Raw genomic sequence first — 13217 nt, 5'->3', positions numbered from 1 at the left:
TGATGGTATTGTGATTGTATAAAAGTCCATTGTTTTGCTAAAAACACTGAAATATTTACAAGCAAGATGACATGATATCTGGGATTTACTTTAAACCACTTTAAAAAACAGGGAGATAGTAAATGCAACAAGATTGGCAAAATATTGATAACAGTTAAAGCTGGGTGATGGTATATGGGGGTCCACTTTATAATTCTCTCTACTTTCAATATTTTCCATGACAAAAAAAAACCTTTTAAACATTATGCTTCAACATTTATTTCCAACAAGCTCTTCTCCCTATTTATCCATCAAAAGCGTCTATACCTCCAGTCTTTTTTGGATCAAAAATTTTTAATCCTGGCCCTAACAATATGAAGATTTCTAAAAAGTAATATACACTTTACCATTTCAAAATTTTTTGACAATTCTTTCAGAACCCTGAACATTCATAAATTCACCTCTATTTTCCCATTCTAGTTCTCCTAGATCTAACAGAATCTTCTATGATGCTCCCCAGGAAAACCATCCAAATGCTAAGATTTGTGAAGCAGTGTTTAAATTCTCCTAGTCCATTTCTCCCTACTTAGGTAAACTTACACACTAATTTTCTAGGCAAGTTGTAGGATCACAGGAAAAGATAAAAAAAAAAAATAGCTTGTGAAAAAGAAGACCTAGGCTCTTCCATTAATTACCCAGACACTTTGGACAAGACAGCCTCTTTGATCCTTGAACTGCTTAGCTATAAAATTAGGAGCTTGACCTATGTTTCACTAAGGGTTCTAATAATCTGTGATCGAAGACTGAAAATCAATTTCTTATTGTATCTGATATTGATAGTTGAATACAATACCAAAGGGTATTCTAACACAAAACACATTAGCTTTCCAAACTACTTCAAAATAAGCTTAAACATGAAATCAATATGTAAAAAGCTTTGAAATAAAACCTTTTATTATGCCAGGAAACTTTGCATGGCACACTATGATACTGGCTCCCATGGGTTTCCCATTTTCCTATTCTAACCTGTGTTCCATCAATCTAGAGACCAAGTATTAAATAGAAAGTTATTTTTTCAAACTAATTATCTATTGTGGTTTTTCTGCAAAATGCTGTATTTTCAAATCATTAAGCCTTCAGAGCACAGAAATATGAGCACAACTTTTCCATATTAATCAGTACCAGCCCTTCTAACATGTACACAAATTTGCCACATCCAAAATGCTATTCTTGATTAGAACACACAAAATGAGAACAAACATTTGTTAATCAGTAGGCAATGTGAAGAATTCTGACGAAAGCCTTCACCAACAATTTATTTTTTTGCTTTCTCTTTTAAAGATGCTCATACTGTGATTTTTCAACCACAGCAGTGTAGCTAAAGGGTAGAGGCATCCCTGAAGTTTGCTTTCCACTGTCATGATCGTACATGGAGGTTCACTTACAGTTCTCAACTTTTGATATTTTCCACAATACAAAACTAAACAATGAAACTTAAAACTTGTGCTTAAACATTAAATTCAAACCAGCTCTTCTAGACATTTATCCATCATAAGTACTTGTATCTCTGTATTTTTTCTGGTTCAAAAATTTAAAATTTGAACATTTGCTATTTCATTATTGTGATACAAACTGTAGGAATGTAAGAAATTGTTGGTGTTCTATCTGTTCCCCAAAGGGAGCTTAGGAAGTTCTTCCAGTAAGGTTACTAAACTGTTTGCCCTGCCATTTTCTAGGACTTCATTTAACGTTAATGACTCCCAGACAGCAGTTATTCAAGCATTTATGAAAGCTGCATATTCACTCAGCTCCCACAGCTCTAGAGAAATCTTCAGATTGTATCATTTGTCAGACTGTGGTTTGGGCTAGAGCACTGTTTTCCAAAGTTTTAACCTAAGATTAATGCTCCCTATGGATTCTTCAATGGAAATAAAAGGTTCTGAAATCACAAACCTAATAAACACATTCAGTCAAGGGCCACTCCTGGATAGTCAAAGCACATAGTAGTATATCAAATATTCTGCAAATTTATTTATGAATGAAAAAAATGTTTAAATTTTTGTTATAATGACATTTTCCAAACTTAGCTAACCACTCTTATGCCTAGCATATCTATTCACATTCCTAAGCTCACGTTAAGGAATGCTGGCCTCTGATTCTGGTTCTGTCAGTACATACCACATTCTAATTTACCATGATTTATCTCCTGATTGAACACATGACACCAAACTGGCACTATTCCTCTGTAGCCCTCAGTGTTCCTTTGGGCCCTCTGGCTTGATTCATTTGATATTTAATACTACATCTTTATAAGAACTCTATAAAGGGCAAAGTGAAATTTAGCACAATGTTTAAGACTATCTTAATAATGAGAATATTTGTACAATTATCACAAATAAGTCTTCAGGACTTGGAAAGATATTAAAGATTCAGAAAGACTTGCTCAGGAGACTTATTTATATAACAGAACTGTGAATTTTTATTAAAAGATTAGCATTTTTATTTTCTAGTACCTATAACAACCAGAACACAATGCCTAAATCTAGCTTGAGAGTCCAGTTTAATTTTTTAAACTACTCTTAAAATTGTAATTATATACTTAAATACCAAACAGTGTTATTTTTTGCTAACATGACAATATATTGATTTTGTGTAAAGAGTAACCTCTCATAGTGCTTAAAAGCAAGCTAGTTCTAAAGCATGGAAACCGTTCCCTGATAATCTGGGTTTACATTATTTATTTTCTGTGAAGTTCCTTTTTTTCATAAATAGTAAAAAATTATTTTTTTGTTCAGCAGGTCAAGGGCTAGAAACTTGATTTATTCATACTTCTGTGCACCATGCCTGCAAAAATTCTTCACACATATTAGGCATTTGGTAAGTGTTAATTGAGCTAAATTATCTCAAATCCTAAATGTGTAGAAATTAATAAAATTTTACTGCATAAAAAGTCTTTTTGAATTTACATTTTATCTAAGAGTACAAGTTTTTTAAATACTCATCAGATTGAGAAGCTATTAAATTTTCCATTTAGAAATCCCCAGCTGTATATTACAAATATATTTACCATATTATATTTTTCTCAATAAATACCATTAAATAATGTTTTAGGATTTTTACATTCAAACTTAGATAAATTAGTGACTATTAGAATGGCAATGGCAAAGTGACCTTATAAAGAATTGTTTAACACGTTCAAGCAATTTATTTATCTGTTAAATTATTGAGCACTGGAATACAACTAGATTTAGTCCCATAAAAGTAACTTGAATTATAGGGAAAACTATGACGTGTCTCTTATTTTTCTTCTTATATCAGACATTACAGAGGATTGCTCTAATGATTTCAAGAAAAGTATATTATCTAAGAATCGAGTATCTATATTGACTCAACAGAAAAAATTCAAGACAGGCAAGATCTTAGTGGAAATTTAGAGTAAGTAATGGAATAAAAGAAATTTTCAACCTGCATATTGATAAACAAATCTGGTACTATTCATTTAATAATTAAAATCTTAAGTAATGGAAAACAGTACACAAAAAGGAAAGTTTTTAATGGAGACAGAGGCAGTCCGAAGTTTAAGATGATCTTCATAGAAGACACTAAGCAAGGAGAAATATTCTGGAACTTAGGAAAGGAATGTAGCAATTGTTCTATACCTCAGTATTATTTTCCTTTTCCTTTTCTTCTCTATGTATAAAAGAACATAAAGTAAAAATATAAATATTACATAATGCAAATGCTAACAACTTTAATTTCTATCACTATTTATCAGAAGAAATATAAGCAAATTATATAGCTCCCTACCAAATGTTCAACACTATCAAATAATGTTTAGTTTTAAAATATTCATGTTTATATTTACAAAATTATAAATTACAATTCTCTTATGATCAGGAAATTGTAACTTTTTGTTTTGAAAAAAAATGACCCAAAGATATAATTAATTATGATTGTAAAATGCTAAAATAAAAACACTTTTTCATTAAATTATTAAAAATTACATGAACATATTATTATATGAATCTAGATTTTGAATTAATACTTTGCCTAATTTCTTTTTAGAATAAAATAGATATAATAATTTGATCATATTATATTGCTTATTTTTGCATTCTTGGAATAAATCTCAATAGTTTAGGTTGGTGTTTCAGATTGTAAGGGAAAGGAGAATGCTATATGTCCATAATTTTGCTATTTTTGTCATATTTTAAAAAATCAATTTTGCTAAGGGCTAAGGCAAGAATAGATTTTAATACAAAGTTAACACTAACAGAGTAAGGCATATCTGGGAAATAATAATAAATTTTAAGCATTTCTGCCAATTTTAAATACAAACATATTTTAATCAACTGATAAGTAGTTATTTAGTCCCAGTTAGTGCATAGCTTTGTGGGAAAAATATGTACAAGACATGTTAGAGCCATTATAGTTATTGGAATGGCACTCAATATGTGCATAGACAACTCCCTTCACATAGGCAGGTGTGTCTAAAGAACATTTGAAGATGGACAAGAACAACTGGGGGGAATTTTATTTTGCAAATTTTAAGAAAGCAATTTTCTAAGAACAAAAGGACTACATTGGGCTTAGCAAATTTGTAAAGCTAGTACTGTACTGCCCTCATTTTTTTCATTGTAGTTTCAGTCTTCTTCCCACAATGGCTTATTGTGCACATTACAAAGTCTTCTGGGTCTTCAGAATTAAAGTGACAGAGTTTTTTTTAAGCACACTTGAGAATGGAACATTCTTCCTTACTCTTAATATAATATGCCTTTACAGATTTCTCCACTAATTCTAGTCATTTTGACAAAAGAAAATCACCAAGACAATGTAATGATTTTACAAAGAGAAAGAATGACAGTTTCCCTTCTACTTTTCAAAAATGTTTTATAATATGATTTGAAATTGGCTTTATTCAATAGGCTGAAAGAGGAATCAATTCTTACAGAGTGACACTCTCTACAATAAAGAACACCTACACTTCTGAATAAAGCCTCCATTCCCACACATTCACAATGTTATTACCATTAGAATCTTTTCCTGAATAATTTTCTGACAGAGAAAATATGGCTTTGTTTAGAATAAACTGACAATGTCAGTAAAACAAGCAATAAAATATAAAAGATTGAGGGTTTTGTTTTTCTACTCACTTCTGCAATTCTGGTAAAAGTCTCTATTATATCTTGCCTTAACTAATGAGACTGGTGTTCTGCCTATCAATGGCTCATTTATCCCATAAATATTTATTGTACTCCTACTATGCACCCAGTGTCATGCTAAGTGCTGGTTATAGTAGTCGCCAAAAGAGATATGGTCCGTGCTCTCGCAGTGTAGACAGATAGACAATTGATCCCATAAATAGATATGTAATTACACATTATGCATACAATGAAAAAATAAAAACAGGAAGACCTAATTTAGATCAAAATTCCCTAATTTAAGCTGGGCTCTGGAAGATGACAAAGAACTCGCCAGATAAAGAGTTAGAAGAGGATTCATTCCCAATGGCATGGTTTCTAGGAAGGTCCTAGGTGTTTCATTCCTAAATCTAAATAAAGCAATGAGCTCAAGTGCAATCAAGGAGCAGCAGGGTGTCACCTGGTGAGGCTATCGTGGCAGTAAGAGCACAGGCCCTTTAGTCATATAAGGGAATTTTGATTTTCTCCTGACAACAGTGGGAAGATAATGAAGGATCTGAGGCAGGGGAGTGAGAGGACATTATTTATGATTTATAAAAATGATTTTTGTCTACTGCCTGAAGAATGGATTTGCAGGTGGGGGTATCTCAGAGCCAGACCTCTCTAGCTGAGTTTCAAATCCTTCCATAAAACAACATACAGTTCCCAAATCCCCATATAGATACTCTCAAGTCTTGGGCTGAAAGCCATTAATAAAGAGTTCCTTTCTTTTAATTTTTTTTAAATGCAAAATTCTATTTGAAAGACAATTTTCAAATACATTTTAATGCTACTGATATAAAATCTTATTTGTACACATGCACACATACCAACAAAAATTGAAGTTAGCTAATTTTTCTATTTCCATGCTTAATAATCTCCCTCTGATTTGGGGGAAAGGCCTCAGCATGTAAGATGAAATATATTAAATCCAACAGACTTTAAGAAAAACTAAATCTGAACCCAGAAAGCCAAATAATGCCTATCTCTTAAAGTTACATTTCTCCTCAAAGCTTCCCTAAAACTGGGTCATAGTGTTATCTAGAAAGCATAACTAGACTGGCTTAGACACAATTTATCTTACGTCATACTTTCATTTATTGTTTATACTCTACCTACTTCGAAAAGGAATTATGGTGTCTTTTAAACGAGAACTTTCAGTACCTGGCTTAAAGATTGGCTCCTCCCTGAAATGACCCACGGAGAAGAGCCTACTGATCTAATTGAATCAAAACTTGTGGTTCTGTTGTAGTCCACTCAACTAATGGAGACAGACTATAATCAGTCACATACATAACTGTGGGTTTGAAAAGATCATTTTGTCTGAAAAAAAAGGCCAATAAAACATAGAAAGAATGGGTTTTTTGTAAATTTACTTTGACAGCATTTGACTAGTATATTAAACATAATTTTACTGAAGTCATTTCAGGAAGAAAAATATAATCATATAATCCATAGTGGTTCAGTTATGAGATTTTGACTAAATGAAACTGATTAGATGAGCCAACACTTTACCCTGATGTTTCTGGAGGCATCTTTTTATTTCTCACCTTGATCTCTTTCATGCCATGTTCGACTTCCAGCAGCTGGTGAATTTGGAGAGGGGTAAAAGTCTCCTGTAGGACTTGGTTCCATATTTTCATCTATGGATATAGTTTTGGGTCTTTTGCTGTTAAAACATGACAATAGTTATATTAATAGGATTTCTGGGCTGATGTGTAGCATTTAAAAGTAGCTGATTTGAGAAGATTCTTACTGTGGAAATTTCATAAGCACAATAGCATCTCAGAATCATTTTGAAATAATGGTGAGTATTCAAGACACCAACAGGAATAGCAAACATTTCTAGTTGTATATACCATTTACTATACCATCTTATATCCTTACCTGTCTAACAAATAAGGTGTTCATTATATTTACCCCTTTAAATGCATTTCCAAAGAAATTTCAGTAACAAAAAGTGAACTCTTCAAGTGGCTTGTCTACTAATGTTAAAATTGTGTTATTAAAATTGTACCTAACTCTTATTATAATTAATATCAATATTAATAATGTTTCTTTGTATAGCACTTGTTATTGACAATACAATCCTTTCATATTAATTCAAAGATAAGGTAATGGAGTAGAGTAGAACAAGAGCTTTTGGACTCAGACAGACCTAGTATTAAATCTTGTCTAGGCCGCTTATTAATTCTTAATAGTAAGCTCCTTAGCCTTTCTAAACTCAGTTTAATCATCTGTAAAATGGAAACAATAAAATCTAGTTCAAAAGGGGGATGTTTGAGAGGGTTAAATGAGTTATTAAATGCAAAGCTCTTAGTTAAGTGGCTGACATTTAGAAGATACTTACTAAATAGTAATTATAAGGATTAACTCCATAATTAATAATAAAATTTCTAGTACTTTACTGATTATAAACTATTTCATATATTCTTCTTTACCTTTTTCTTAAAAATTAGGTTATCCTTTATTTGTAAGTTAAAAGGCCATTGCCAGGTTCAAACAAATGGTATACTTTTAAAATGATATATTTTAATAAGGAAACATGGGCTCATGTCAACTATTAAGAAAGGTGAATATCTAGAGCAAAGATTATGAAGCTATTTTAGGGCCATATTGCTTGATCTATTTGTTTTATATACCCTCACAAATACCCTATTAAGCAGTTAATTATGACTATGCAATGGACATTTTTTTCTTTTAAAAAATTTTCTTATTTGCATCTATGCTGGTAAAAACTAACAATAATGTCTTCTGAATTAACTTTTTGCAGCAATACTAAACATAATGTCATAGGATTTCAGAGTTAGAATGGACCTCATAAATCGTACACCTGAACTAATCCCCCCCTTTTTATTTTATAAATGGGGAGATAAATTTGGAGAAATTCAGTGGATTATCCGAGACAAGTTAATGGAAGCAGTCAGACACAAAGTAAGGACTGGCTTTCAAGACTGTGCTCTTTCTACTGCATTACATTTCCAAGCCTCTGAAGCATGTATATGTCCGAGTATATTTGTAGATATACAGTGATTAATATTTGACTCATAACTCCCAGACCAGAGTATTAACATGATATTGAAGATGGAAATTTCTATCCATGCTGAACTATACTAAGAATGAATAATATTTCTTTAGTTTTTTATAATATTTCTTTAGTTTCTTCCTTAAGGTATCCAAAGTTCAAACTTATATTTTTTAACTCTCTTTTTAATCTAATGCTCCCACCTATGAGTCAGCAGTAAATATGTATGAAAAACTCTAAATTGGAAAGAAATTATTTTCATAAGGAAGTAATAGAGAAATGTTTTTTCAACCTTGTTTATTCTGAAAGACAGAGTATCTGATACTCAGTGGCCATGAGGAAAGATCTGTGTTGACAACATATTGCACCAACAGACAAAATACAAAATTAGTATTCACATTTTAAATTTAGAAAAAGTAAAGCATTTTTAAGACCTCAACATGTTAGAGATAATTTTAATGATAATAAATCCAATTATCTTGCTACATAATTTAACTATATGGAAATACAATTTGACTAAAAATGATATAAAATTGATTGCAGTTTGTAAACATACAAACATGCATAGTCCATAATTAATCCAAATGCAATTAACTCTCATTATTGAGGAATAATAATAAGAAAAATAATTATCTAGATATTCTTTTGTTTCTAAAAGTCAATATTGTAAAATGTGTATTTTGTTCTGGAATTCGTGTATGCTCTTATATTTGATCAGGGGTATTTTTAATGCTCTGGAAATGAGATGTGCCTTCATATGCTAAAGATCCAACTCAAAAAAAATCAAACAAAAACAATACATCTGTAATTTTTATTTATCTTAACTGAAAGTTAAAATTTGAAGATCAAGAGAGAAAATGAGCATGTCAATAGAGAACTAAAAAGCAAAGAGATCTCTCTCTAGCTCCTCTCCAGCAAAGGGTTAAACCAAATCTCAGAGGAGGTAATATTTTCATTGGTAACTGAGAGTTAACTAAATTAGTCAAAGAACATCAACTAACTGAAGAATTTGGCAAACTGTAGCCCAGAAAAAGGCCTATGATTTTAAGGCTAGGTAAGGCTTCATCTTTCATTACCCCACACGTGGATGTGGTATTAGAGAAAAAGCTACCAGGGGTCAGTTATAAATCAGGGAGCACTGCCATGAAAATATCATTTTTAAAATCACCAAAAGAATTAGAATCATCTTAATATATCTTCCTAGGTCCCTTGTTCCCCTGAAAAAGATTTTTAAAGGTGCTCTGAATGACAATTACATTTAATTTGCAAATAGCTGAGTAAATTTAACCAGGAAAGATTAAAAGTCTGTGTACTAAATGTCTGTATTTCCCATCTCTCATTACCTACCTACCTATCTATCTGCATATCATCTACCCACCTACCCATCTGCATACTGATTGAGAACATGAACAGCTCTTCTTTTAGTTACCTGCTTGGTGGAGAAGACAGCGACCTCTGAAGGTTGACCCCCGAGTTCATGTCATGATAGTATGGTTGGCTCGGGATTTCTCCAATTGGGAAATTGACTCCAGTTCCCTGGGTTATGGGTGCTGAGAAATCCAACAAAAAGAAGCATTGGGAAGGACATTCGCACTTGTCATCTTTAGTCAATTGTAATAATCTAATAATTTCCACGCCTCTGGGCAAGGAGGGGGAGAATTCTAGTTACCTTAAGACTTTTAATATCTACCATACACTGGGGTAGGACTTAAAAACTTGCTCACTTTAGTCACATTCAAGTTTGGAAACGTGAGATACTCAGACTATAATCATTGGTTACCAATTCCCGCAATTCTACTTTCTGACCTTCTTCACTCACTCTTTTGTATTAGTTGTCATTACATCTGTCACCCCACTAGTCTGCAGATGTCTTGAAGGAACATATGATTCCTATCACTCAGCACCAAACAAGTCGTTTTCCACTATGTAGGCTCTCAAACACCAAATCATTGATAAATGAACACAGAACAGTTCACAAGTAAATACCAAAGATGATTATTCTGTAATAACAACAACATTAATATTAGAATAGATTCAAAATCATGACATTTATAATTATTTGTTATAAATAATTATTGCATTAGGACAGATATATAAGTGAAATTTATAAATATGAAATAAAAGCCAAGTTTATCTTCAAAATACACATTCAGGTTTCATATATGAATGGTAAGTATGGCTTTACTCAATAGTTATGTTTTTCTTTAATTTTATACCACATGTTATAAATCATTTAAAATATACTCATGGAGTTTTATATTTTAAGGTAATATTTATAAATCAAGAAATCTCTGAATTTGCTGATACTTTATAAACTAAGATTTTTGCATATAATCTTTTTTTGTATTAGGTCATTAAACATGAAAGGTCTGATTTTGAATCAAAAGTGTAGTTTATTATATCTCAAACCAGAAGCAGTACAATTAATTAAAGTATGTGCCTAAACTATCCACACAGTTTTGCCATCTTAAAGGTAGCTTCTTGCTATGCCAGCAGCGAAGAAGCCTGGAGAGCAAGTGGCGATAAAAATCACAAAAGATGTTTTCCACAGGTGTTGAGAATTGAATATTTTTCCTTGCAAGAAGTGGTCCAAAGCCTGGAAGAACTGGTAGTCAGCTGGTGCAAGGTCTGGTGAGAATGGTGGATGACAAAGAGTTTCCAAGTCCACCCTCTGTAGTTTGAGCAGAGTTGTTTGTGTGACATGTGGTCAAGCGTTGTTTTGCAAGAAGATTGACCTGTCTCTATTCACCAATCTCGGCTGCTTAATCGCAAGCATCCTCATCATTTCATCCAATTGGTTGCAGTAGATATCCGCTGCAATCGATTGACCGGGTTTCATGAAGCTATAGTGGATAATACCAGCACAGTGTTGGATCACCAGACACTATTAGCTTTTTTTGATGAATATTCAGTTTTGGACTGTGTTTTGGCACTTCATCTTTATCCAACCATTGTGCCAAATGCTTGTGATTATCAAAAAGAATCCATTTTTCATCACACGTAACAACATGGTGTAGAAATGGTTCACCTTTATATGGTGACAAGAAAGGCAAACTTAGGAGACAATTTCTCTGCTGACGGTTGTTTAATTCATGCGGAACCCATCTATCCAGCTTCTTACCTTGCTAATTTGTTTCAAATGGTCCAATATTGTTGGAATAGTAATGTCAAACCTTGATGCTAATTCATGCACAAGTTCAGATGGATTTGCTTCCAGTACAGCTTTCAGCTCATCATTATCCACCTTGGTGTCAGGTCACCCATGTGGCTCATTTTCAAGATTAAAATCATCAGAATGGAACTTCTCAAACTATCAACATACTGCTTGCTCATTAGTCACATCCTTCCCAAACACTTCATTGATATTTTGAGCTGTCTGCACTGCATTGGTTCCACGACGAAACTCATATTCAAAAATAACATGAATTTTTGACTTATCCATGGTTTCACAAAAATTGCTCTAAAAGAATGTGTAAGATAACCACAAGCCAAAATGTGTGTTTTCAAGACTACAGCTGTACCCTCACAATAAAAATAAAACAAGAAATGTCAAAGTGAAATGTCAGAGATCTCAACTGTCAAACTTAGTACTTAAGGCAATTGGAGACTTCATACTTGATAACCTAATACAATGGATTACATCTGTTCAAGTTTTTAAAATTTAATTTTAGACATTTTGAACAGACCTTTGAGGCAGCAGCATATTATGGTAGAATGAGCAGATGCTTGGGAGATAAGCTTTTTAGTTTGCACTTCTTCTGTACTTGTGAGCTATGTGTCTCAGTTTCCTAAACTGTAAAATGGGAATAATAATAACCTACCACATATGATAATTTTGAGGATAAAGTAAAGTAAGTAGTGATAAAAGCCCAGTATCATGCCTAGCACATTAACAGGTGCTCAACAAACGTGAGTTCCCTTCCTTCTTTGCTTTCTCCCTCAAATTTCTTCCCTGGAAGAGTGGAGTGGTTAGCAAAGACAAACAGTTCAAAAATGTACTAAAAGCAGATGAACAGATAAAAATGAATCTGTTTGCTGAAAGTTTGTTCATTCAACAAGTTATTAATTGTATCATTACTGGTGGGTGTTGATTGCAATGGATACAAAATATTCTCAGATAGCTCTGCCTTTAATAAACATATTGGTCAACAGGTTGGGTAAACAAAATACTCATGCAAAATATATAAATAATAGGATGATGTAGATTACAATGAAATTGCTCAAATGAATGACATGATCAATAAGTGCTGTGGGATTTCAAGGGAAAAAGAATCCAATATCGGCTTGAATGGCTCAAGAAGTCTGTGGAAAAGCCACAGCTAGCACTGGACTTTGAAGAATGAGCATGGTATGAAGGGGAGGTCATTGCAAACAGGGGTTACTGCAGGAGGAAAGTCATGGGCAGAGATAATATGCAAAATGGAGACCAGGCAGGTTGGTGTCAGAGAACAGTGTTGAAGAATGGTTTACATTTCTTTCCCTCCCCACCCCACTCCCTGGTTTACATTTCTTTACCTGTCTTAATCAGGCCCTCAAAAGTTCAAATGAAAGAAAGTGTGCCCTGGGGCTTGGCAACAAAATTCTGGAGTCCCTCAGATTCACTCTAAGAACACATAGGAAGTCTACATAAATGTTTTCCTCTCTCCTAACTGCCTCAAGTTGAATATAAAACTCCAACAGAATCACAGATTTTCATGTAATTTTTCTTACCCAGATTTTTAAATAAGTATTCTAAATGTGTTCACTATCAGCTGAATTATACTTTAATATTAGGCAGACCAAGATTAACTTAGAAATATTTTTAACAAAATATGATAAGGTACATGGTTCATTGCAGAGAAATGATCAAGCAATATACAGTAAACATCTCTCTTTTTCTACTAGAAATTAAATAAATCAATATATACACGAGTAGTCTCAGTTCTAAACTTCTGGAACATCTGCCTTCTGTTACAGTGTTCGTTTTATACAATACACTTGGAACCTCCTTTTACACAGAAAATATTTGTATCCAATGTGTAACTATGCCTGAT

General features: G+C 32.7%; 1 protein-coding gene across 6 annotated transcripts in view; it reads right to left on the bottom strand.

Annotated features, from left to right (window-relative positions):
- The window catches only part of NFIB (nuclear factor I B), a 220986-nt gene that overhangs the window by 53670 nt on the left and 154099 nt on the right, over nucleotides 1–13217 (bottom strand). For all 6 annotated transcript variants that reach the window (XM_045563828.1, XM_045563829.1, XM_045563826.1 and 3 more), the window contains exons 5-6: nucleotides 9614–9734; nucleotides 6710–6828 (exon numbers count right to left, since the gene is read on the bottom strand). In XM_045563828.1, the coding sequence (XP_045419784.1) occupies nucleotides 6710–6828; nucleotides 9614–9734 (240 nt within the window). The remainder of the gene's footprint in view (nucleotides 1–6709; nucleotides 6829–9613; nucleotides 9735–13217) is intronic.

This window comes from Lemur catta, chromosome 10 (genome assembly GCF_020740605.2).
Source record: "Lemur catta isolate mLemCat1 chromosome 10, mLemCat1.pri, whole genome shotgun sequence".
NCBI classification, from domain to species: Eukaryota; Metazoa; Chordata; class Mammalia; order Primates; family Lemuridae; genus Lemur; species Lemur catta.
The sequence above is the reverse complement of the archived record's forward strand: the minus strand, read 5'-3'. Positions and strand labels throughout refer to the sequence as shown.